The following is a 27,219-nucleotide window of genomic DNA, read 5'->3' on the forward strand; positions in this document are numbered from 1 at the left end:
TATCCATAGAAATATTGTCTCCAGGAAAATTCCACCCAAAATTAGTTTTTGCATATGAAAACAAGTTAAGGTATCAAAAGAAAGTTTCTTTGGACAGTTTCCAGCTTATAATATTGCCCTCTTACTTAATGGGAGCAATAAACCCCACAAACATAAATAAAAAGATAAAATTATCAGTGACCAAAAAAGGCCCACATTCTTGGCAATAAATTTGTAAAAATCAAAAAGGTATAATACAAATAAAATCAGACACTGAAACCATATTTAAATTCTAAGAACTTATGATCTCAACTTGGAAAACAATCAAATAAATATGTACACTGAGTCAGAAAATTATTTTAATAGTTACAAAACATTTTTTTTTTTTTTTTACAGAATCAGTATAAAATAGCAGTTGATTTTTCCATAATTATCAGAATTATTTGTACTTAAGGTCTTGGCTAAGTGGGGCTGAAATCAACAAAAGGTCTTGGACTGTTGGCTCAGAAATCATCCTAGGAAGCCCACCTTGTTGATATCTGTCATGCTTAGCTCTTATGAGATGTCCCGGTCCTTTTATAAAAAAGTATCTTTTTATTCATTCTTTGGAGGCTTGAAGTGAATTCGGCAGCGTTCATTAAACACCTAAAATATTTAAACAGAAACAAAGGTCATTGAGCCATCTTGTATAAATCAAGCCTGGAACTAAATTAAATTTAGCATGGTTCAGGAGGACAAAACCATTTTTATCCCAGGTCAACAGATTTAGGGAACAGAGAAGTTTCCTCAGCAGTTCAAACTAACTTATAGGTGCTAAAAATACAGAAGGTTTTGAAGTCCATTTATAAGACAATTTTAACTTTTAAATAAAATTCCTATTATTCAAGGAAAAAATCATCACAAGCTAGCTTATTGAGTAATAGTAACTAGCAAACATTTTCATTCCATATTCTGGACATATTTTGTGCAGTTAAACAAAAATATCTAAAAATAAGTTTATGATAAAGCTTTTTTCCTTTTTATAATGTAGATTTTATTTAGATATCTGCTGTGATTTTCTAAAAGAGTACCAGATCCTTCTCACAAGTAGGTATACTTAAAGGGAAATCAATCTTTTGCTAAACTATGTAAATTTATAAAATGTTTGATCTATTTAACTCGCTTTTTTAAAAACTTTTTTTAACATTTATTTACTTTTGAATGACAGAGAGAGACAGAGCATGAGCAGGGGAGGGGCAGAGAGAGAGGGAGACACAGAATTTGAAGCAGGCTCCAGGCTCTGAGCTGTCAGCACAGAGCTCGATGTGAGGCTCAAACTCACGAATCGCGAGATCATGACCTAGGCTGAAGTCGGCCGCTTAACCGACTGAGCCACCCAGGCGCCCCTATTTAACTTTCTTTCTAAAAACCTAAACAAATTATGTATCATAAATGTTAAGAGAACATTCTATACTCAGTGCCTGTCAATATGGGGCTGTGTTAAATAAAAATTTTAGTACAGCCATTCAATGGAATATAATGCAAATATAAAAAAGAATAAGGAAGCTCTGTATGTTCTGATTTGAAAAGATCTCCAAGATATATTAAGGAAAAAAAAAAGTATGGACAGTAACACCTCTATATAACAAACAGGAAAATGTGTGTGTGTGTATATACATACATAAATTTAGAATTGTGCAAATATCTAAAAGTAAATATCATCCTTTTAGAAGGAAAGGAAAGGAGGTGGCTGAAAGGGAGAAATGAGAGGTAGAATTTTTACCATATATCCTTTAATATTTAAAAACATTTAATCATGTCTAAAAATTTTAAGTGCCCAAATAAAAAATTATAAAAATCTAAAAGCATTTCTTCTTAGAATTTACCTTCATACTTCAATGACATAAGGAACAAATCATTTTTTTTTAATTTTTTAACATTTATTTATTTTTGAGACAGAGAGAGACAGAGCATGAACGGGGGAGGGTCAGAGAGAGGGAGACACAGAATCTGAAACAGGCTCCAGGCTCTGAGCTGTAAGCACAGAGCCCGACGCGGGGCTCGAACTCACGGACCGCCAAGATCATGACCTGAGCCGAAGTCGGCCTCTTAACCGACTGAGCCACCCAGGCGCTCCAAGGAACAAATCATTTTTAAGGTTAAAACACACACACACACACACACACACACACACACACCAACCTATATTGGCCACTGTGGACTACCATAAAAATAAAAGATAAAAGAAAAGTCTACATAGGGAGATTTCATGGTACTGGTATTATTCAATCTCTTAAGCTGGGTGGAAGATACAAGAGTGTTCATTTTATTAATATTCCTTACATTCTACATGTTATATCCTCTTTGATATGTGTTAACTCACAAATAAAAGAAAAAAAATGCAGAAATTAAATATACTCTCTCTGGCCCTTTAGTCTTACAGTTCATCTCTTGTCAGTTACCAGTCCTGACATTTCCCTCAAGTTCTCAATGCTCAAACCAGGCGAGGCTTTAGATTGGTGGCCTTGGCACAATGTTTGGGACATGTATGACTTGGCCAAGCTTCTCCAAATCTTTTTCCTAAATGCCTTCATAACTTTTGCTGGCTTACTGCACCACAGCTTACATTTTCTTTTTTTAAAATCTAGTAGACAACTTGGGTTTTTGTAGACTGGATGGAGTATATTTTCTTTAAAACTAGTATCAAATCTAAAAATGCTTCACTCTTCCCACTACATTTGACATATACCAACCTCTCCACTGGGTTTTTCAAATCAGATATTCATTGTACCCCTCCCCTATCCCATCCCAAGAATAAATATTATCTCTCTGTAGAACATAAATGGACAAATATCGCCAAAATCTTTCAAGTAGCAAACACCTTCTCATGTTAGTAGAAAGAGCAGGAATAGGAAATCTTGTCAAAGAGGACAAAATAAAGAAAAGTGATATAGCAAAGAAAATCAATTTGTATTTTGCAATTTATTCACAGCTCTATAAGTTGGTACATTCTAGTTTGGGTTCAGTTAACGTCTCTCTGTGTTTAATCTCATTCCATTGCTTAATTTCAAAGGATAAAACAGAATTTTCAGCTCATTCTTTCAGATTTCATAGATTTTTCCCTTTGGAAATCTTTGAAATTTTAGAGAAGGGTATATAGATATACCATTTCATACAACTAAAGTCAGCATTTTGTGATTTTTTGATCCTCGAATCCTGGTTCTCCAATCTAATTCCTATTCAGAACTGTGCAGGCAGCAATAAGGAACATGTGAACCTAGCAGCCATAAAAAGCTCTATTATCAGGTATCAGTAAAGTTATGTACAAATAAGTTTCACGATCAGGTATGTCAGAAAGCAAGTCACTGTGAAGGGTAGCTAATGATATAAAAATTTATGCAAACCAATGGGCCTCAAAAAGGCTGGTTTTAACAAATAAGGCCATTGAAGGTTCTGAGTTAACTAGTAATAACCCTAAATAACAAATATGCCCATTATTAGTATTAGGAAACATACAAAATGTCTCCAATTCTGTTACCATGACATGTCATAAAAACTAACATACGACTATAAAGTTGATTTTTATACGGTGGCTTTATTTGGATGCCAACTGCACCCTTCTCAAGGTTAAAACTTTCAGCTGCTTATAAATGAAGGATGTCTATTCTTCTTGAGAGCCCTGAGGGACTCCTTACCCCCCTCCCTTGGTTTCCCTTTGTTAGTTCAGTTTCCCTCATAGTTCGCTCCAAGACAGCATTATTTAATACCTTCCAGCTCCTGTCATTTACAACTTCTTCAACATTCAATTCTGACTGCATCCATTTCAACTGTTAAAAAGAAAAAAAAAGTTGGAGTTATGAAAATTCAAATTGAAGAACTAAAACCAAATTCTATTTATAGTTTCCTAATAAAAGCAGCTACTGCTCCTCCATTCTTCATTAGTGGTATCACCTGGGCTAGATCTTGGACACAGCCCATTCTTCTGGTATCTAATCTGCTATTAAATCTTGTTAAGTCGTGGTTCTCAAGCATATTATAATCACCTTGAGAGCTTTATTTTTACGTTTATTTATTTATTTTGAGAGAGAGAGGGAGAGAGAGAGAAAGTTCGAGCAGGGAAGGGGCAGAGAGAGAATCCCAAGCAGACTCCATGCTGTCAGCACAGAGCTGAATGTGGAGCTCAAACTCACAAATCGTGAGATCATGACCTGAGTGGAAATCAAGAGTTGGGTGCTTAACAGACTGAGCCACCCAGGTGCCCCTCACCTTGAGAGCTCCAAAAAGAAAAAAATCAAATGTCCAGGTAGTTCACAACAGGAACACAAATGGCCAATAAACATTTTTTAAATATAGAATGTTAGTAATGTATGAAAAATGCAAATCAAGCCATAATATGACAAAAATTTTTAAAAATGAGTACCTCTGATAAAACCTACTACTAGTGAGAGTATGGGAAAAGATACACTCATACACATTTTTAGTAGGAGTATATATTGTTGCAACCTCTATGGAGGGCAATTTGGTAAGATTTATAAAAACATAAATTCACATGTCCTTGAACTCAATAATTCTAGTTCTAGTTATTGATCCTATAATACAGATTTATAAAGACAGCACAGAGGAATAAAAAGGAGGAGGTGGCAACCTGATTTGGATAAAGAAAAAAGAATCAAGAAGAAAAACAGAGAAAGAAGGGGAATATCTAAGGCCCAAATGATCTAGAAAGGCCTGAGTTTTCCACACCTTGAGCATGCAGCCAGAGGTCTGATACTAATGCTACAGTCTTTCTAACTTCCCTGATAACTGCCAACCTAATTACTCTATCAGAAAAGTAGCCAATTCCATTGCCAGGCCCAGATGGAGGAGGGGGGGGGGTGGCGGGGGCATCATACTCCTAGTCACTTCTAGTGGGAGAAACTTGAAAGAAGCTTGCTAGTTCCAGGAAGAAGGCTTGAAACTATTCAGGAAAAGTAGGACAAAAAGCATGAACTACAGATTGAAGCAGCCAAGAGGTTAAAACCAGGATGATTTCCTCAGGCCAAAGTTAAGACTCAAGCCAGGAGATTTGGGAACAAAATACCAGAGAGCCAGACAAGATCTAGGCAACCATGAGTCAGGGACCCAAGCCAATGAATCTGACCAGTTAGGAGCAGAGTTCAGGCAGGATGTTTAAGCAATGTGCATGTAACACTAGTAAGATAGGAACTTAGTACTGATCCAATGGCTCCTTGTAAAGTCCTCTGCTAGACTCAGAACTGGTGTCAGAGTATAGTCAGGTACATAGGACTCAAACTAGAATGAGAGGAAGGACTGCATTTCTGACAACCAGTCTTGTTCTGTAAAGTAGTAACGAGCCTGAAGAAGCCCATCTGCTGACATCAAAGCAACCTCAGATTTTAATCAGCTACATGGACCAGAAATTATTGAGGGTTCACTGCTCTGTCAAAGCCTGGACTGAGTGCCAAAGAAGTAAACTCAATCAAAAAACAGGGTCACGACATGCCACTAGGACAGTCTTCATAACTGCTCACAAATATTTACGGGCAGGTCACGGAGAAATGGGTTTAGACTTCTCCTACATACTTGCAGAGTGAAGATTAAGGAACAATAATCACATGCTACAGGGAGGCAGATTTTCACAATATATAAGAAAATCTCTGAATAATTACAACTTCCAAAAAGAGAATGCCACTGCTACAGAGGATTTGCATACTCCTCCTCCCCTACCCCCGTAAGTAGTGATTAAACAAAAAGTAGAAACCAATGGTTCCAAGATATTGTAAGGAGGATTAATGTAAAAAAATATGGGGTCCCAGAGTCTCAAAAAGGAAAGGAAAACAACTACTAAGTACATTAGGTAATATGCTGGCTCTTACACACATGATATCATTTAATCCTCATCTCTAAAAATAAAGAAATCTCAACTACATTTTACAAACCAAAAATCAGATTATTTCAGAGCAATTAATTTACAAGTTTACAAAGCCACCAAGTGGTAGAAGAGATTCATTTCATTAGGGCCACCTGCCTTTATAACCCATGTTTTCTCTATTCTTGAATGCTTCAGATATTACAACCAACTTCTAATACAATTTCAGTGCCACCAACAAAATGCTCCCTGAGAGATGGTTGTTTTGAGGCTCTAGGTCTTAAACAGGTAAACTTCCTTTCAAAGGAAGTTTGAATAGGTGACAATAGGTGACAGCAGTTACACAGTTCCAGCAAGGAATGTGCTTTTTCTGAGTTAAGGACTCAGGGAAAGAACTGGGGACTTTTAGACTGGCATCTCTGCATATGAATAAAGTATGTTCTCTACAGTAGTCAGAATTTGACTATCAGTCACAGTTTAATGTAAAAGCACTGAATCCAGAGTCAGAAAACATGGGTTAAAGTCCCAGCTCTACCACTTACTAGCTGGGGATATCAGTTAGTACCTGAGTTGTAGTTCTCTCATTCAAAAAAATGAAGACGTAGACCTGGAACATCTCTAAGAGTTCTCTTTCTGATTCCATAATCTTCATGAAAATGAAGAAAGCTTGAAAATTAAAAAAAATTCAAGCTTTCTTATTTGGTTAAGTACTATTCACAGTCACCCTCTAGTCCTACACAGTATCTGACTAGAAAGCTACCTTTTGTAACTTGCTGACTGGTTTCTAAAACTACTCCTTGCAATGGTCACCCTGGTGATTTTCTCTGGGCCCTAGAGGCTGAAGGGCAGAGATGAGGGTGGATCAATTATGTAACAAATCACTCCCAAGGACTCAATGGTTCTGAACTTTGTTCTCCACTAACAGGAGTAATTGTAGTGTTTGTCTGATGTAATCTGCAAATAGTGAGTTTTCAGTTTCTGATATCATAGCCCTGCCCTGTAGTTTTCTTTGTCAAAACCTTCAAGAGTCTGTTGAAATACAAAATCCAAAATAACTAGATTTTAACCAGCTTTATAGAAATTATCTACAAGCCTTCATAAACCATGACTAAGATGACCATTACAGCATTAAGTTCACTGTCTGAGGACCCCACCACTGCCAGATGAATGAGCAGATGTGGAATACAGGACTGAAGCAGTCGTCATGAACAAAGAGAGCCATGAAGACGGTGGTTGAATCCAGTAAGACATGGTGCAGCCCTGGGATGACTGAGCAAGTGCACACACTCACCTGCGGGCAGCTACAAGAATATAGGCTTGAGAGTGATGGTAAGTCCCCTTTTCAAAGCTTGGCTACATCTACTAAACAAAGGGCAGACCTCATGACTGTTCAGTAATGAAAAACACAATTTTGTCCCATACTGGATTTTCAGTCACCCAGTCAGCAAGTCACCTACTGTGCCACCTTGAAATACAGACATGATTTTGATCATTGCTCAGTGGTCATATAGGAAAAAGCCCTTCTTCTTAGGAAATCACCAACGTATGTAAGGAGCAAAGGAACATTGTACCCAACATTCTCGCCAAATGATTCAGTAAATAAAAATGCCTATGTGAGGTAGAAAGGGGAGGAAACAGGAAAGGAGGGAAGGAGGAGGCAGAAGGAGGGGAGGGTGGAGAGAATGTATCGCAAAGCAGGTGGGGCAAAATGCAAACAATAGGTGAATATAGGTAAAGGGTATAAGTGAGTTCCCCGTACTATTGCAACTTTACCATAAGTTTGAAATTATATCAAAATAAAAAGTCACTCTTTAAGCAGCTCCCCACAAAAGAAGACAGCAATGAGTTCCACTTAATAAAATATGGCACACATTTCAAATGTTTTCTTGACATGTCACCATTAAGGGCTATAAAGGAACAGTCCTGTTCCATTTCTTATACTCTGAGGTGCACACCCTATCTACATTACAGCTGACTTTGAGGAAAAAAGGCTTCCTCTGACATATCACTCAGTGGACACTTGCTGTTTTCTTAAAAGTGAAAACTGCAGGGGCGCCTGGGTGGCTCAGTTGGTTGAGCCTCCGACTTCAGCTCAGGTCACGATCTCGCGGTCCGTGAGTTCGAGCCCCGCGTCGGGCTCTGGGCTGATGGCTCGGAGCCTGGAGCCTGCTTCCGATTCTGTGTCTCCCTCTCTCTCTGCCCCTCCCCCGTTCATGCTCTGTCTCTCTCTGTCTCAAAAATAAATAAACGTTAAAAAAAAAATTTAAAAAAAAAAAAAAAGTGAAAACTGCAAGGCTGGGAAATGAAGTGGAAACAAAAAAGTGTCCAAAAAGAACCAAAGATCCATAGTAACTTCTTTGTGTAGGGAAATAAATTATAATGTGGTTCTAGTGTACCTGGTTATATTCAAATAATACTATACTTTTATAGCTAAAGAGAGTAATATTCTGAAAATATTTGTATTGCATTTCAGCAAATTTCTACAGACGAAACCAGAAGTAAATATTCTCAAAATGTAAATACGTTAAAAAAGTTCATTCTTTTTTTTTTTTTTTATGTGTATTTATTATTGAGAGACAGAGCGAGACAGAGCATGAACATGGGGGGGGGGCAGAGAGAGGAGGAGACACAGAATTTGAAGCAGGCTTCAGGCTCTGAGCCGTCAGCACAGAGCCCAACATGGGGCCCGAACCCACTAACCACAAGATCATGACCTGAGCCAAAGTTGGACGCCCAACCGACTGAGCCACCCAGGTGCCCCTAAAAAAGTTTATTCTTAAGTCAAGCCTTTAAACATAGATACAGATATGATTTCCCTAGATTTTCTGATGTGGTGTTGGTCTGTGTTAATCCTTTTATATATAAGGATATCCTTTGTTATATTTAACAGTATACTATATAAAAAAATGGAAAGAAAATATGATTACATGTTTCTTTAAGCTAAAGCTACTACACTGCATATATTCATGAAATACAAATTAACATACCAACTAATTTCTAAATGTAATAAAATTAAGCCCATTAAAAATGAAGTATTAATCTGGTCCCTTTTTTTTTTTTTTTTTTAAATGTTTATTTATTTTTGAGAGACAGAGACAGGATGTGAGTGGGTTAGGGGCAGAGAGAGAGGGAGACACAGAATCCAAAGCAAGCTCCAGGCTCCAAGCTGTCAGCACAGAGCCTGACGCGGGGCTCGAACTCATGAGCTGTGAGATCATGCCCTGAGCTGAAGTTGGACACTCAACAGACTGAGCCACCCAGGCGTCCCTGGTCCTTTTTTTTTTAAAGTAATGACCATTTCTTTTTCTTTTTTCTTTTTTTTTTATAACATTTATTTGTTTTTGAGAGAGAGAGCGAGACAGAGCGTGAGTAGGGGAGGGGCAGAGAGAGGGACACACAGAGTATGATGTAGGCTCCAGGTTCTGAGCTGTCAGTACAGAGTCTGCTTCAGATCCTGTCACTCTCTCTCTCTCTGCCCCTCCCCTGCTTATGCTTTCTCTCTCTCAATAAATAAATAAGGTGTTAAAAAATTGTCTTTATTTTGATAGCTAAATTTATTTTGACAGCTATTTTGAAAACCTTTTGCTCAGAAATTTAAAGCTTATTCAACTTACCTTTGTCTGTTCTTTCCTAAGTTGCTTTAATAACGTTAAATCATCCAAATTCTTTTCTCTCTCTTCTCGGAGGTGTTTTACTACTGCTGAGGTCTGAGCTATACAATTTTTTATGACTCTGTCCCTGCTGGCATGAGCTTCCATCAACTAAAGGAACAAAGGAACAATAGAGAAAAATCATACCAATTTTTTACATTGTAGTGGTTTTTAAAAAATCCTTATTTTTAGGCTACAGAAATATAATAGTTCTAAAACAATTTTTAAAAACTGAATCTATGGAAGAGAAAATTGTGCTGAACCAGTTAAATCACCAAAAAACAGATCAAAGGAAACACCTCTCATGGTGTAAAGTATGAGGTCGGTTGTCTTCCTCCTTCCATATACTTCTGGGATTTCCCACTCCTCTTCCTGCATTCCCCACACAGGACTTTTCATTTCAGTCCCTTCTCCCTACATTACTGTCCCCAGTATTCCATCCCTTGTGTTCTACCCTCTACCCACCCTCACACACCTTCGGGGCCACTGCTGCTATTCTTCCTCTTTTTTTTTGTCCTTTCATTGGTTTTTTCAGCCTTGTGTTGTCACTAAGTGCAAGAAATTGTGAAGTAAGTGATGTAGAGAAGGAATACGTTACACTAAAGAAAAACAAAGAATGTTTACCTATGCAAGACAGAGCCCTTTTCAAGACTTTAAAGTATTAATATGGGAAAATTGTATATGAAGTACAGATTATTGGCTCCATCAACTGTGTGTGCCAACTGAAAGGACATCTGGCAGGGCAATTCTTTACTAAGTTTCATCTTTATATAACAAATCCAATACAACAATTTGCATTTATTTTCTTCCTTCATTTACGAAGTTTGATGATCATTATTTGAACACACTCCCATGATCATAGCCAAATTCTGATGACGCCCCATAAACCTGGGGGAGAGTAAAAGCAAAGTACTAAAATAATATGTAATCGCCATTATAGTATATGTGCTGCTGAAGCAAGCACTATGCAATTGCCATTATAATTAGTGGAACACAAACAAAGGTGGTTCACTTCCAACTAAAATTTAGGTGTTAACTTCCTCCATCTAATTAATCATGTTATATCATTCCTTCTTCCCTCTGAAGAGAATATGCTAATGTTATGCTAATGAGTTATACTAGGAATAACCTAACTATTATACATATTTGTATATAAAACACAGGACTAAACCATCCTATAAGCATTCTTCCTAAGTTATTTGAAATATATCTCTTAAATGATCATCTCAGGACGCTGCAGTTAAGAACTACTGATCTAATATGCACCAGGAAAAAAACCTTTGCATTTCTAGAGTGCGACAATACTAAAAGTGCATTGATTATAAATCATACCTATGTGAAGAGAAGAAAATCAAACTAAGAGGCATTAACCCCACCTATACTAAATTACTCTAATATGCTAATTTTTTTCATTGTAAGGTTTAGGATTCACAAGGACAGTCCAAGGCCTATATTTCATTGGCTAATACGCTGCTTCTGTTACTTGTTTCCTCCTTCAGATATAATTCCAGAAAATGAAAGGAGCCATTGAGGGTAGGGAAATTCCCAAAACAGAAGAAATGAACCATCCTAACTTAGAGTTAAGAAGCTCTCCCTGTATGAGACTGGCTAAATAATTAACATTTCCAGGCTTCAGTTTCCTCTTTTGCAAAATTATGGATTATGAGTAAATAATCGCTAATATCCTTTCTACCTCTAAAATCTAAGGATAACATAACTCAATACACTGCTCAGATGTCAGATGCTATTTAATCACTTTAATATTTTGTCTAAAGCTCCAATAATTGGTGGAATAGCATTAGCACCAAGAAGGAGTCTGTCACAGTATTTTCACTTTTTCTATCTGAATTTTAAAATCAAATTCCAATTGTGTACATTTTATTAAAATGTTCAATATTTTCCTTTCAGCCTCTCCCACCACACAGGTTCCTTCCTTGGTTAGGCTCTCTTCCACTGTTCCCCTCATTAACTTGGCCCCTTTCCTGCAGATACACTTCTCACTGAAGACCACCCTCCTACCTTCACCTGCATACTTTTCCTTCAGATTAGCCCCACTGTGAACTCACTCCCCTATGGACAGAAAGTACTGAGCAAATCATCTTTTATTCTGTACTATCAATTATTTTAGTCTAGCTTTCATGATCAACCTTCAAGAAAATTCAGAATTAAGAGCCATATGCAAGAGGAATATGCATAGACTTCTTTCTGTACACATGTCAAAGAAATGAGGACGCTTGATAACTAGCAGCTCCTTTGGTTAGAGGAGAAAATCCCTGAGTAATAACCATATCATAACCATACTTCCTTTGATTTGGGGTATGCAATTTCAGAATGAAGGCATTTAGCATGGGGCAAGAGAGTGATTCAAAGCTAGTCTAACAGGGGTCTATCTAGGACTTCCCAGTTTTATTATACTTTACCAAAACTCTAAGAACTTATTTAGTCAAATTTTCACCTACTATCTTTTTCTTTTTCAACGTTTATTTATTTTTTTGAGAGAGAGAGAGAGAGATAGAGCACAAGCAGGTGAGGGGCAGAGAAAGAGGGAGACACAGAATCCAAAGCAGACTCGAGGAACCCACGAGCTGTGAGATCCTGACCTGAGCCGAAGTCAGCCGCTTAACCCACTGAGCCACTCAGGCGCCCCTCACCTACTATCTTTTAACCATTATTTAAAAACAATCCTTTTTGCCTTTAAGGGAAACAATGCTAACACTTTTCGTGATCATAGTTTTTGGGTGTTTTCTTTCCTGAACAAAGGTTGATTCTAAATTAACTCTACGCTAAATTCTAATTTCCGAAACATCATTTGTCAGAACCCTGACACTGACCCTTGGTTTAACCATCATTTAAAAACAAAACACAGGGGGCTCCTGGGTAGCTCAGTTGGTTAAGCGGCCAACTTTGGCTCAGGTCATCATCTGACAGTTCCTGCGTTCAAGCCCCACATCGGGCTCTGTGCTGACAGCTCAGAGCCTGGAGTCTGCTTTGGATTCTGTTTCCCTCTCTCTCTCTGCCCCTTCCCCACTCATGCTCTGTCCCTCTGTCTCTCAAAACAAATAAATGTTAAAAAAAAATTTTTTTTTAAACACAACATGGGATGCCTGGGTGACTCAGTACGGTTAAGTGGCCGACTTCGGCTCAGGTCATGATCTCACAGTTCGTGGGTTTGAGCCCTGCGTAGCGCTCTGTGCTAATAGCTCAGAGCCTGGAGCCTGTTTTGTGTTCTGTGTCTCCCTCTTTCTCTGCCCCTCCCTTGCTTATGTGTGTTCTCTCTCTCTCAAAAATAAATAAACTATTAAAAATTTACAAAAATAATAAAAAAATAAAATAAAACAAAAGTTAGTAAGTTTTTGTCTTGGCCCTTTGTGTTTTTCAAATCTTTCTCCAGAATTTCTGACAAAAAGATGCAAGGGGAAGCATATCATTTAAACATATATTCCAAAGATTCATTATATTAAAGAGACATCCTTAAAAATTACCCTAAATCAATCACTGTAACACTAGTAATTGTTTTGCATTTGTAAAACACTGTTCCAAATTCAGACTTTTTAATGTTCAGCATTGATTTTCACATTTATCTTGAGAATAAACAATAAATAATGTACAGCTAGAAAAAAATCATAGATTCAAGGGATACCCTTTAATAAGGGGATCTCACTGAAATTATTTTCATTAAGAGTATTCTTCTAAGATTTGGAATTTCTACAATTAGTACTTCATAATAACTTTGTTGATCATCTGCTATGAAGAAGGATTATTATTAGAGAGTGCAAACATTTCTTCATCAGCTATAGAAGGGAACCATCAGGGGCTAAAAGAAGTCAAAGTAACCTTAAGCAATTTGGATGTTTCACAGAGCTCCACTCTTAACTGAGATAATATCTAAGGGAACTCAGTGGTACTTATTAGCATAGGCACTCTGCCGCAGGCCTGATCCCTGGCACAAAATTACTAGATAAACAATCCTTCCTCTAATGTTCATGTTGTTGGATCCCTTTAGGATACAGACAGAGAAAAACCCAAACACAAACACGAGAATATCCAAAACAGAAAGGTCTCAAATATCCAAAACAAAAGGTTCCAATATGCAAGATTATCTTAGTGCAACAAAGGGATAATAATAACAACAATAATAATAGAAGCAGCAAGCATTTATATATAAAACATTTAGTACAGTTAGCACTTTATATTACCTCAGTTAATCCTCTAACAACCCCATGAACTAGGTACTATTATGTTATTATTTTACAAATACGGAAGCTGAGGCAAAAAGTTATGTGACATGTTCAAGGCTACCAGCTAGGAAGAAGCAGAGGTAGGACTTAATCTACATCTGGAATCTATGTTGCTAATCCCTACACTATAAATCTTTAGGTTAAAAAAAGATTATAAATGAAAACAAGTGAGATTCTTTTCTAGAGATTATATGGGTAGTGAGGGGGGCATCACTAAAGTGATCATAAATTTCTAGTTCTTCAGACAGAGCTACCCAAAGAAACTAAGTGAACAACCTCAAAATAAAATAGGGCTTGGACTCATGCTCCCTACTTCCAATACTGGATTCTACTCATTAAAGTTCACAGATTTGCTATTTCTCAAGCCACAAGAATCACCTAACCACTCAATAAAACAACACACTTTCATATAAAAGCAGGACAAAAACATCAGCAATTATTAATGCTTTGAATTTAATTGATATGAATAAAACTGACTTTTTTTTCATAACTGAGAAATAGAATTTTAGGTTTTAAGTAATATCTTCTTTATAAGAATCCAAATAGTAATCTTGTGGGAGATCATAGAAAAGCAAATGCCATTTGAACATTAGCCTTCCAAGTTAATGAAAAGATGTAAGTAAATTATAAAAAAATACTTGGCCACATTACTATTTCCTTTTGTTTTTAGAAATTATAAAGCGACACAAAAGAACTCTTTAAGAGTCTATGAAAAAATATATATTTGAGAACCCAAAGCCTCATACGAGGACAAGATCTGTGGCTTCTCTCCCAACTACCAAATGCTTCTATTCCCCTCCCTGATGATTGAGGGAAGAAAAAAGATACAGAAAGTATAAAAGGTTTTAATTCATTGTATCAGGTGTCTGGCTTCTTAGGACTGACTCATTCAAAACCCTTGCTCTTGTTTCCCTGTTTTACTTGACTGTTTCACTTCCTCCTTCGTTCCCTGGTGCATAAAGTTTCTAAAGTTAAAGGCTGCCCATGAAGGGGCCAAAAAATGCTCTCATTCCTTAGAACCATCTTTCCACAGACTTGTGCATAAGATCACACGTTTTCCTTAGTTTGTAGCAACCAGATCAAAACTTATACACACCCTCAGACGTAGGCAAGAAAACATGAAGATGTCATACTTTCATCCAGTTTAATTATATGTCAATTGGTTTCTTATTTTGCCTGCAAAGAAAGGCATAAAGGAAGCACAAAAGACTCAAAAGATACACTTACAGACTCATAAAGTTGTTTACAGGTTTGGCTTGCATCAATTTTCCCTGCAAAGGAAGCTGTTGGAACCGTAGTGTTTAATTCATGTACTATTCTGTCATCAATCGTCCTCATCACCTTGAGTAATTCCTATATATATTTAAAATAAAAGAATAATAACCTGAATTGAAAGTTAAGTGTTAAAAAAGAAACATTTAAACAAACAAAAAAAAATCCATAAAGCTCTTGGATATTTTACAATCCTGTAAGTTAGGAGTAGAGAAACCATGCTAAATTTAGTGCAACCACAGGAAAATCTTTATTATGAGAATAATAGGTTATGTAATCGTAATTCTAAGAATGGGCACCAACCCTGTTTTCTTGGCTCAAATGTGACCATCTCAAGGGTCATGACTGCTTTAATTCATTTTTAAACCCCACCTGGTGGCACATGCTTAGCAAACAGTGTATGCTCTTTCCATCCAAGCATACAGCCAACAAAAGTTTCTACTAAACGCAATTACCTCAAATTGTCCCAAACAATCCAGCATAATTGCTTGCTCTATTGCCTCTATGTCTATCATTCTAAAATGTGGTACTAGATGGAAAAATTCTGTAAAGCTATATAAGAAATACTCAGTAGTGGTTCACTTAGAAATTAACCTATGACCTTTTAGGCTTTTTGCTTTTTTTAGCTTTTTACTATGATTGTTTTATTATTTTTGTAACAAAAATACAGGAGAAGTACAGGAGAAAGCATGCTTCTATAGAAGGAATCAAGTCTCTTCATGGCTTTCTTATTCATAGAACAAAACAGAAATTAGTTTTACCTTTTCTTAGTGACCCTACTCACATTTCCCACGGATCTCTTCCTCCTGAAAAGGCTCCAACTCTCAAAAAACCAACCAAAAGAAAAATAATACTAAAAGGGCAGGGGACTTAAAAAGACTCTGGTGAGAATACCTACATAGGACAGTCCCTTCTCTCTACATTTTGATTAGGGTACTTCTTTTCACTTGTCACTAGAGAAAGGCTGGACATCAGGTATGCTCTGTCTCCAGAAAACACAAACTGTTTCCAGCACTATACTCTTCTCTTTCTTTTTTAATTGTTTCTTAAATTCTCTTCCCCGCCCCCCAGCCCAGCAAAACATGATGGCTGAAAAATCATCAGGGAAATAGAAGTATATAATGCTAGAAATATATATATTAAAAACACCCAACAAGTTAACATTCAATATTAAAGTGTATTAAAAGCAACTTTGTTTGATTCTCTGCCTCCTTCAACATACCAGCCTATCTTTCCTATGCCAAACTGAAATCCATGACTGAAACCAACTTCATTTCTTTCTTCATCCATTTGTTAAAATAAAAACTTCTATTATGATTAAAGTATTACAAGTCATTTTAGAAAAACTAGCAAAAAAGTTTAAAAAAATAAAAGTCATCCACAGTTAATTATTATTAATGTTATAAGATGTTTTTAGTTTTTTCCGTACACATCTATGAATATTTTTATCAACTGGAGGTCCTCTGTAACACTTTAAAGTCCTGCTTTTATGACATTATACCATGAGCATTTTGCCCTTGTTACTCAAAGTGCCTTGAAGATATTTTTAATCGTGGCATAAATATCCTGTGGAAGTGTCACAGTCTGTAAGACTACTTCCCCAATAATGAACATTTAGGTGTTTCCAATTATAATAACCATTTAAGCCATTCAGTCTAAGTCTGCAGTTTAGATTCTGTTCCTATCAGTCTATTAATCTTCAATCAGTATTTTAATAGCCTTTTCTAGATCTCAATCTAGAAGTTAAATAGCTTGTAGAAGGCTCATAATTTGGACTAGTAAAACACAGGCAAATGTCAGGTTTAAAACCAGCTTCATTATCTTATCCCCTCTTCCAGTATCTTTCTATTTTTGTAAATAGTACTATTATTCTCTATAAGTTGGAATTCTTAAGGGATAATATCAACATATTCACGAAGCAACCACCACTTTGAGTGTTTTGTGTACAATGGAGGATATATGTGTGAATGGCAAATTCCAAACAAAAGGCAGAAGCACCATTTAGTGTCAAAAAGTACATAATTAGCAGAAGCAGTAGACAGGAACCTTCCTTTCCAACTTCAGCACACCTAGAACTTGACTATTCAAAAAAAAGAAAGAAAGAAAGAAAGAAAGAAAGAAAGAAAGAAACCTCTTTTAAAAATCTCTCTTTTCTCCTATCTATATCAAAATGATCTTCTGAGGCCAAGATTTAAGTTATACCTTTTAGATAAAACTCTTTCCTTGTCTGAGAGTCCTCAGCAATCTTTCTTCTTTAAACATATGAAGCATTCAGAACCCAGCACAGTTCATTTATTAACTCACTCTTCATTCAAAAAATATTTAGTAATGTCTAGTGTGTGTCAGGCACCATTCTAAACACTATTCTAACATTCTAAAGGTTCTGACCCTCAAAGAGCAAAATTCTCATAGGGAGAGACAGGTAATAAGCAAGTGCCTCAACAAACAAGATAATTTCAGTATCGAACAATACTGTGAAAAAGAAAACAAACTGAGGTAATGGGATGAAGAATGACAGTGGGGCTGAGGGGCTAACACTTTGGATAAGGAGATCCAGAAAGGCCTCTCTGAGGATACAGCATTTGAACTGAGAACTGAATGACATGAATAAGCCAACTAAACGAACATGTGGGGGAATAAGTCAAAAATGATGAGGCAAGAACAAACTTTGGGGTATATGAAGTGAATAAGGGGAAAAGTGGTATTAAGTGAGGTCAGAGGAGACCAGAAAATGAAGGACAACAGAGACCATGGAAACAATTAAGGACTCTGTTCTAAAGGCAACAGGATTTAAGGCAAGGGAATGGTATAACATGATTAATTTTTTTAAAAGATAACTTCGCCTGTAGATGAAGAATGGATTATAGAGAAGAGAATGGAAACAGGGTGACTCTTTAGCAGACTACTATGGTAGTCTAGGCAAGAGATAGATAGTTTGATTGAGAGGTAGCAATAGAATTAGGAAGAAGCTGGATTCAGGATATATTTTGAAAATAGAGCAGATAGGCTAAACTGATGAATTGGTGGTGAGGAATGAGAAAACAAGGTTTGAGGCCTGAACAAACTAAATCCATGGTAGTGCCGTTAACTGATGTTGGGGAGAGACTGAGGGAAGAAAAGATTTGGAAGGAATGAGATCAAAGTTCTATTACAACTCAAAGGACATTTGATAATACTTAGGGTTATTGTTAATTGTATGTGATATTGGTAGTGTGTTTAAATTATCATCTATTAGAAATAGAGACTGAAATACTTACAAAAAAAGATATGGTTTCTGGGATGTGCTGCAAAATAATCTGATTAGGATGGGGTGAGTGGCAGAATATAAATAAAAGAGTGGCCATGAATTGATTGTTGAAGTTAAGGGCTGGGTATATAGGGATCCATGGTACTAACTCTCCTTTTGAATAGGACTGCATTTTTGCACACAAAAAAATGTTTGATTCTTTTTTTTTAAGGTTCTGCTCTGGACATGTTAAGTTTCAGATGCTTCTTAAATATCTGCATAGACAAGTTGGATAGAAAGTTGAAAATACCAGTCTGACACTGAACAAGGCTAGAGTTATATTAACAAGTTGATGTTATTAAAAGTCATGAGACGAGAAGAGATCACTGAAGGAGACTGTTGGGAATGAAGGGGGTCAAGAAAGAACTCTCGCATATAAAGTACAGGAGAAAAACTAGTATCACAGAAGTCAGAAGAAAGGTTTCAGGGGGGGAATGGTCACCTGTGTTAAATGTTCCTAGAAGTCAAGAAAAATGTGAACAGAAATTAACTTTCAGATTTAGCAAGATGGAAATCCTGGGTGATCTTAACAAGTCATCTGAATAGAATGTTTAATGGACTAAAAAGTTAATGTGGCTTCGGTACACAGTAAGAGAAAACATAGTGTAAACTGAGGCCCACCACTATAGGTCAGATTGTAGGATTTTAGTCTTTTTCCTGAGAATGGAAAACCAATGAAGTGTTTAGGTATGGTGGGGTTACGTGATCAAATCTGTATTCTGAAATGACTGCTTAGGTTAAAGTATTAAAATGTGGAAAACGAATTAGATAGGAACAGGAGTAGATGCAAAAGGATCAGTTAGGAGATTGACACAGCAATCCAGGTAAAAGATTACATAGCTTGACATTCCCTGGAATTTTTATTTACTGTGAACTTTAACCAGTTTTGAGTTTTATCACTAGCTATATAGCCAAATTCCTCTCCATTAAAACAGTTAAGTTTTATAAAGCAATGGGAATTTATCTGCATTAACTAGGTAATGAATCAGTCAATTTCACAGTCTTACCAATGGAACCTACAACTGTGGATTTTCAAATACATCAATCTTCTGTGTGCTAGAGAATCATCAACATATGATCTAAAACTTGAGTTTTAATAGGGTAGACACTAGTTATATGAGGTTATTTTAATTAAAATTAAATAATTTAAAATTTAGTACCTCAGTTGCACTAGCCACATTTCAAGTGCTCAAGAGCCACATGTTGCTAGTGGATGGTGCAAATTTCCACCATTACAAAGAGTTCTACTGGATAGTACTGAATTCGAGAAAATATAATGACAATTTCTAAACTGATAAAAAGAACTATAAGCTATTCTTAAATATCACAAAAAAGATACTGAAAAAACTAAAAGGGCAAGGGGGGTAAGATTCAGAAAGGAATTTCTTCCAAACTTGCAAAGGGAGAAGGAAAAGAAATATAAAACACCTCACTAGGCACACATTTCTTTACAGTGCAAAAAAAGGCCAGAGTTCTTAAGGCAACTCCAAAAGGGTCTGGAGAAAAGCTTGGTTGGCCCTCATAGACTGAGAGCAAATGAAGGTCAACACAGACACCCAAGTGCTCCCAATAAATCATGTGTATTATTCATAAGGAATTACAGACTAATATCTGATGCCTGGCTCCAGTGGCATCCACCCTCATTCCCTCCCTTTCTCTCTCACAAATTCACTAAGAAAATATATAGAAGACATCCCTGGGCAGACATCATACACAATAAAACACAAGTCCACAGAGATAATACAGAAATACACACAGTTCAGTGGCTCTCTCAAGACTATATCTTTGTATAAGACCTGGAACCCTAATTAACTTCTAAATGTCAAAGCATTAGAAAAGGTAACTCTCCAAATTTTGTAATGTCTCCAGCTTCTCCAATCTTTAATCCTCCTCAAAACAAGAAGAGATTCTGATATATCATGAATCTCTAATTTTAGGCTGGCCATTTAAAATTATTCACTTATCGGGGCGCCTGGGTGGCGCAGTCGGTTAAGCGTCCGACTTCAGCCAGGTCACGATCTCGCATTCCGTGAGTTCGAGCCCCGCGTCAGGCTCTGGGCTGATGGCTCGGAGCCTGGAGCCTGTTTCCGATTCTGTGTCTCCCTCTCTCTCTGCCCCTCCCCCGTTCATGCTCTGTCTCTCTCTGTCCCAAAAATAAATAAAAAAACGTTGAAAAAAAAAAATAAAATAAAATAAAATTATTCACTTATCTTAGAATTGCATTTTATGTCTTATCTGTAATTGTGTGGTGAAAATCTCATCCTCTCACAGGCCAATTTTGGTATTTAAGGAGTGCCCAGATTTAGTAGGGAGGGGTAGAGAAAACTTTCTATTGCCCCTATAATTATACTACACTCTATTCCTAAGGTTGATCCTCAGGTAAATTCCTTTAATTATTTTGGGCAGGGTATATGGGGAGTGGTAAAAGGTCGATTACATGACAGTAAAATAAAAATATACTCCAAAGAATGATCTGGAATTTATTAACCTTCCCCTTCTCACCCTCTGCCTGAAGGTACCAAGAAGTAGATTCCATTCACATGCTGCTCTTTTCAGATTCTGCTCCTCAAACCACATTTTTATAGCAATGCTCACACTATGCTCCCCGCCCCCCCCCCCACCACGCTAGAAACAGACTTGCCCTCTTGGCACCCAGCACCTCCAGGCCCAGAGAGCAGCTGGACATGTTACAAAAGGAATCATCATGGATGCTAGAAAACAGTCTACTTTGTCCGAACCTAATTAGCAAAATCAATGCTGTATAAATGAATAAATATTCCCAACAGAAATACAAAAACTTAAACATTCTGGGGAAAAATACTTAGTTTATTTTGTTCAGCTGATATATGAACTGGGTCAGAGATAGGGTCAGGAAGAAGGGATTTCAGGGTGGCAACCAGTGGAAAAAAATCAGAAATGATAAAGAGCTTGATGCATTCAGGGAAAAGTAGGCCTCTGTGGCTGGACAGAAGAGTTCAAATGTATGCTGGAGGTGGCAGTGGTTGGGGAGGGAGAAACATGAATAAGAGAGGGTAGAGATATAACTAGGGAGAAGACATTGGGACTGGGTTTTAAAAGGTCTTGTATGTCATGTTAAGTAGTTTAGACCTGGTCACAGATGCCTGAAATTAGATGCATGGTTCAGATTCTAAAACTTAGAAGACAACAGTATAAAGTCATGGAGATTAGATTGAAGGGGGATATACTGGAGAAAGAAATGACTAAAGATAAGGATGGACTGCAAAGCTAATTGCAGACATGATAGGGTGTGAACAAAGATTGTGGCAGTACTGATGAGTGTTCCTAAAGCATCTCTTTGACCATTTCGCCCCCTGTTCAAAAATGACTCCCAAATCTCACACTTGGCATTCAAGCCCTTCCATAATCTGGTTCCTATCTTTTTCATAATTCCTGTGTCCGTGTAAATCCTGAATTCCAGCAATAATGATTGGCTATTTCCCCCAGATACATAAAATTTTCTGTCTATATACTGTTCCTTCTACTTAGAATTCCCCTGGTTCTGCCTAAGGCCCAACTCAATTACCATCTCTTGATCTCTCTGACCTTTATAGCATTTTATTCATATTCTAAATATCTTCTACATGTTTTATATCCCTGCTTGCATTATGTTCCTTGTTTTATTTCTGTCCACTGAGTCTCCCCAAGTGTCTGGTACCTAACAGGTATCTGTTAGACACTGAATTGTGTCTTCCACCACACCAAATTCATATGTTGAAGTCCTAATCCCCAGTGTCACTGAATTTGGAGACAGAGTCTATAGGGAGGTAAAGTTAAATGAGGTCATAAGCGTGGGGCCCTAATCCTATAGAACTTATATCCTTATACAAGGAAGAGACACCAGAGATCTCTCTCTTTGTGCACAAAGAGGCCATGTGAGAACACAGCAATGAGGCTGCAACATGCAAGCCAGGAAGAGATGATGAATCAGAAAACAACCCTAACAGGACTTTGATCTTGGACTCTGAGTCTCCAGAACTGTGAAAAAATTAATTTCTGTTGTTTAAGCCACCCCGTCTGTGGAATTTGTTACGGGAGCCCTAGCAGACTAATATGACATCCAATAAATTCTTGCTAAATGAGTGTTCAAATGGAGTTCTAGACACTCAATTTTAAACATTCTTTTCTGGACTTTATTTCATTTTGGAAACAGTATATTTTTCAGGAGGGCTAAGTCCAATTTTTATAATAGAAAAGTAAGAACTGCAAAAACTAAAAATACTTCAAAGACTCAAACTTTAAAACATGCACCTACATGGAAAAAATCAGGATAGTAGCAGTACACTGTAAGAGGGGAGGAGGAGGGATGTATGGACTGAGATTGACTGGGAAGGGCATGAGAAACTTTTGGAGGTGACGGTATTATTCTCTATGTTGATGGAAGTTTGTACTACAGGTATATGTAAATATCAAAAGACTGGTATGCTTAACATCAGTGCATTTCACTGCATGTAAATTTTACAAAATGAAAGTGAACAAATATTGAATACTAGTTAATGATATGAACAGTGACACATTTAGGAGTGAAGAATATGGATGTTTGCAACTGCCACTGACATGCATCAAAAAAATAAAGAGGTGAACTGATGGATATATTGAGATGAGTATGTGATAAAGTAAATACAGCAAATCACTGATTATAGAATCTAGATGTACATAAGTATTCACTGTAAAATTCTTTCAACTTTTCTGTAGCATTTGAACATTTTCATAATAAAATTTTAAGGAAAAAGTACCTAAATCTTTATAATAAAAATACATGATTTCCTGTTTCTCTTCCACAGTACTCAGTGCAGTGCTTTTCACATTTAGGGTACTTCTATACAAAATATAATGGTTTCACAGCTTTAAAAAATATTATCTTTGATTAAGAATTTGTGAGTGTGCCAGCTAACCACAGCTTATAATTTTACCTAACTCATCTAAACCTAAATGTTATACTAAATTTTTACATTTTACATTACCTTCACTTATGTTCATGTGTGCCTATGAGAGTTGTGGCAAATGTTCTTATATTTATTTACAATGAAGTTAAGTGATATGCCAAGGCCAGCTCTGGAAAATCAGATCTTCTGACTTTTAACCCAGGGTATTCCCCATTATAAACCACACATTTGGAAAAGCCCTAGAAAGACTATTTAAAAAGTTACCCCAGGTTTCACTAATGACATTCATTTTATGATCTTTTTATTTACATTATTTCTGTGAATGGAATGGTTCTACAAGAGAATTTAGCTTTTGTTCCCCTTACATCTTATCTGCCCTTCCAAAAGAAAAAAACAAAGGTGTTTTCTAAGCACTATTGGGTCTTTTAACAGATAACTTTGAAATTTAGTTTTAGACAGACACATAAACCAATGGAATAGAACAGAGAATTGGACCCACAAACGTCTGGCCAACTAGTCTTTGACAAAACAAGAAAGAGTATCCAATGGAAAAAATGACAGTCTCTTTAGAAAATGGTGCTGGAGGAACTGGACAGTAACATGCAGAAGAATGAAACTGGACCACTTTCTTACACCATACATAAAAATAATGAAAGACCTAAATGTGAGACAGGAAACCATAAAAACCCTAAAGGAGAAAACAGGCAACAACCTCTTTGACCTCAGCTGCAGCAACTTGTTCGACACGTCTCCAAAAGCAAGGGAAATAAAAGCAAAAATGAACTACTGGGACCTCATCAAGATAAAAAGCTCCTGCACTGCAAAGGAAACAATCAACAAAACTAGGCAAACAGACAGAATGGGAGAAGTTATTTGCAAATGACATATCGGATAAAGAGTTAGCATCCAAAATCTATAAAGAACTTAACTCAACACCTGAAAAACAATCCAGTGCACATTTCTTAATGTGCAGAAGACATGAATAGACACTTTTCCAAAGACATCCAGATGGCCAACACACACATCAAAACCACAAATCAAATCAAATGCAAATCAAACCCACATTGAGATCCACTTCACACCAGTCAGAGTGGCTAAAATTAACAACTCAGGGAGCACCTGGGTGGCTCAGTCAGTAAAGCATCTAACTTCAGCTCAGGTCATGATCTCATGGTTCATGAGTTCGAGCCCCGCGTCAGTTCAGAGCCTGGAGCCTGCTTCTGATTTTGTGTCTCCCTCTCTCTCTGCCCCTCCCCCACTCACACTTTGTCTCTCTCTCAAAAATAAATAAACATTAAAATTAACAACTCAGGAAACAGCAGATGTTGGTGAGGATATGGAGAAATGGGGAACCCTCTTGCACTGTTGGTAGGAACGCAAACTACTGTAGCCACTCTGGAAAACAGTGTGGAATTAGAATTAGAATTAGAATTAGAATTATCCTATGACCCAGCAACAGCACTATTAGGAATTTATCTAAAGGATACAGCAGTGCTGATTCATAGGGCACATGTACCCCAATGTTTATGGCATCAACAATAGCCAAATTATGGAAAGAGCCCAAATGTCCATCAACTGATGAATGGATAAAGAAGATGTGGTTTATATATACAATGGAATACTACTTGGTAATGAGAAAGAATGGAATCCTGACATTTACAGCAATGTGGATGGAACGGGAGGGTATTATGCTAAGTGAAATAAGTCAGTCAGAGAAAGATATCATATGTTTTCACTCATATGTAGAATTCACTCATATGAGAAACTTAACAGAAGACCATGAGGGAAGGGAAGGGAAAAAAATAGTTTCAAACAGAGAGGGAGGCAAACCATAAGAGACTCTTAAATACAGAGAATAAACGGAGGGCTGATGGGGGTGGGGGAAGCAGGGAGAGGGGAAAACGGGTGATGGGCACTGAGGAGGGCACTTGTTGGGATGAACACTGGGTGTTGTATATAAGCGATGAATCATAGAAATCTAGTCCCGAAGCCAAGAGCACACTGTATACACTGTATATTTGCTAACTTAATAAATTATATTTTAAAAAAAGAAATTTAGTTTTAGAGATTCAAATAATTATAAAGATGGAAGCAGTTTTAAATGTCACTTAACAAAATCTTATTTTGCAGATTCAAAAATTAATTCCTAAGTGGTTAAGCAATTAGCTCAAGGTCCAAAAACTGTTAATGGCAGAAGCTGTATTAGAACCCAGAACATCTAACTCCCTAACCAGTGCTCATTCTAGTAAACCTAAGGCTATCATTGCTCAGTTATCTGAGCTCATTAATTCATAGTACTAATTAATGTGAAAGATCAAGGCCATAAACAGGCCTGTTAATCTTAAATATTCCATATACTTCATAATCTAACGACCTTTTTCTATCTTATTTAAGATTTTTACAAGTATCAGTATTTGTCCAGCACTTTGATCACATTTGAAGTTGGCTGCTGTTGTGCTCATCTGTTGTGAGGAGGAGCTGAAGTGGTGAAGAGGGCACGAAAAAAGTGGAAAGACCCCACATAAACTTCTTTGGCCAAATAATGTTTGTCAAATAATTCAGTCTGTTGAGGTTATCTTCAAGAATACCACTCCCTACAAAATGGCTCATAGAACAAAACTTCCTACAGATAGGTCAGTGATACGTGAAATTATTTTTCATTATCTTTAAAGATACATTTGTAAGGTCGTGATTTTTTAAGTTCAACTCTTTATCTAGACATCAGCACGTTTATACCTACATTAAAATAACTTTCATAGCAACTTAGTTAAAATCCGGACCCCTTTCTTTAATTCATGGGTCGGTATTAGTCCTAAAATACATTTTCCTTAAGTGTTACATTTCCTGTAATGGATAGGAAGGCAGAAGCACCACAGCAGGTACTAAAATTAATCGCCCCTTCAAGAACTCCAAACGTTCTGCCCTATCAAAACAGTAAGACTTGTACCAAGTTTTTATTTTGTTTTATCAAGTAAATAAGTTCTCCTTCACGTTCTTCTCTCCTACGAGTGGTCAACTTAAAGCAGGAGGAGGATGGCAGAGGCTAGGAACTGAGATCAGGGGATGGCTTCAAAGGTTGTTACAATCTCTACCACCCGGCCCAAGCTTGGTTTTACCACCTCGGAACCACTCGAAGTTTCCTGGGACGGTTACTCAAGGCCTGGGCGTCGCAAGGAGAACCATGACCCCCACGGAGCTCCCTCGCTATGGCCAAGCCCGCGCCCCCATGACCTCCAATGGCTGGGAAAAGGAGCCTTGAACTGCCCGCTTCTTCCACAACTGATCCACACGCCCTCCCAGGCCACAGCAGGGAACAGGATCCGGGGACAACTGGGGGGTAACACCTGCCACATGAGGAAAACCCCATCACCTGGAACTCGGCGAACTCCTCACAGTTCACACCGCCACTGGGCGCCGCCATATTGGACAAACGCGAGGCCCCCGCCGGGAGCCAATCACCACGGAGCAAAGGTGTCCGCGTCGCCGCCTAACAAAATTTATTCCGAAGAAAGCGAGAAACCCAAGGCAAGGTTTGTCTTTTCCCTGGTGCTCGTTTGCACCGAAACTTGTAGCCGTGGTATCCTTCTTTTTGTTCCCACCCCTTTAACACGGCCTCTGGAACTGGCCTAGAGGTATCGGAGAGTATCAGAACTTGTAGGGATAGTTTTACTCCAATCCCATTTTTTTCCCCTTGGTGGCACCAACCTGATCATTTGAAGAGGAAATCTAGAGTAGAAGTGAGGCTTTTCTTAACCCTCCCACTCCATTATTTACCTCTTGTCCCTTCAGCACAAAGGCCTTTGTTCGTTAAGAATTTGGGACTGCTAAGAGATGTTTCTTAAAAAGACATTACTGGGGGATCCTGGGCGGCTCAGTGGGTTAAGCATCCGATTTTGGCCCAGGTCATCTCAGGCCCCGCATCAGAGCCTCCCGCACTCTCTCTCAAAAATAAAGGTAAAAAACAAACAAAGAACATTACTGGTAGTGTGGGGGTAAGGGCTGTATAAAGCGTTCAGGTGTGGAAATGCTTGGTTTTATAAAA

General features: G+C 37.4%; 1 protein-coding gene across 1 annotated transcript; it reads right to left on the bottom strand.

Moving 5' to 3' along the window:
* Nucleotides 1-461: 461 nt before the first annotated feature.
* On the bottom strand, nt 462-26,618 carry MIX23 (mitochondrial matrix import factor 23). Its single transcript, XM_049628281.1, has 5 exons — nt 26,548-26,618; nt 14,943-15,068; nt 9,442-9,588; nt 3,726-3,785; nt 462-624 (listed from the first exon to the last, which is right to left on the bottom strand). The coding sequence occupies exons 1-5, from the start codon at nt 26,596-26,598 to the stop codon at nt 574-576; spliced, it is 435 nt and encodes a 144-aa protein (XP_049484238.1). The 5' UTR covers nt 26,599-26,618; the 3' UTR covers nt 462-573.
* Between the last annotated feature and the right edge of the window lie 601 nt (nt 26,619-27,219).

The sequence above is a fragment of the Panthera uncia genome, chromosome C2 (genome assembly GCF_023721935.1).
Source record: "Panthera uncia isolate 11264 chromosome C2, Puncia_PCG_1.0, whole genome shotgun sequence".
NCBI lineage: Eukaryota > Metazoa > Chordata > Mammalia > Carnivora > Felidae > Panthera > Panthera uncia.

Excerpts from the sequence above, each read along its gene's own strand:
- MIX23 (XM_049628281.1), bottom strand. The coding sequence starts at position 26,598 with ATGGCGGCGCCCAGTGGCGGTGTGAACTGTGAGGAGTTCGCCGAGTTC. Across the intron at positions 9,589-14,942 it reads GTAAACAACTTTATGAGTCT|TTGATGGAAGCTCATGCCAG; the intron begins GTAAGTGTATCT and ends TTGTTCCTTTAG. Across the intron at positions 625-3,725 it reads TAAATGACAGGAGCTGGAAG|GTGTTTAATGAACGCTGCCG; the intron begins GTATTAAATAAT and ends TAAATATTTTAG.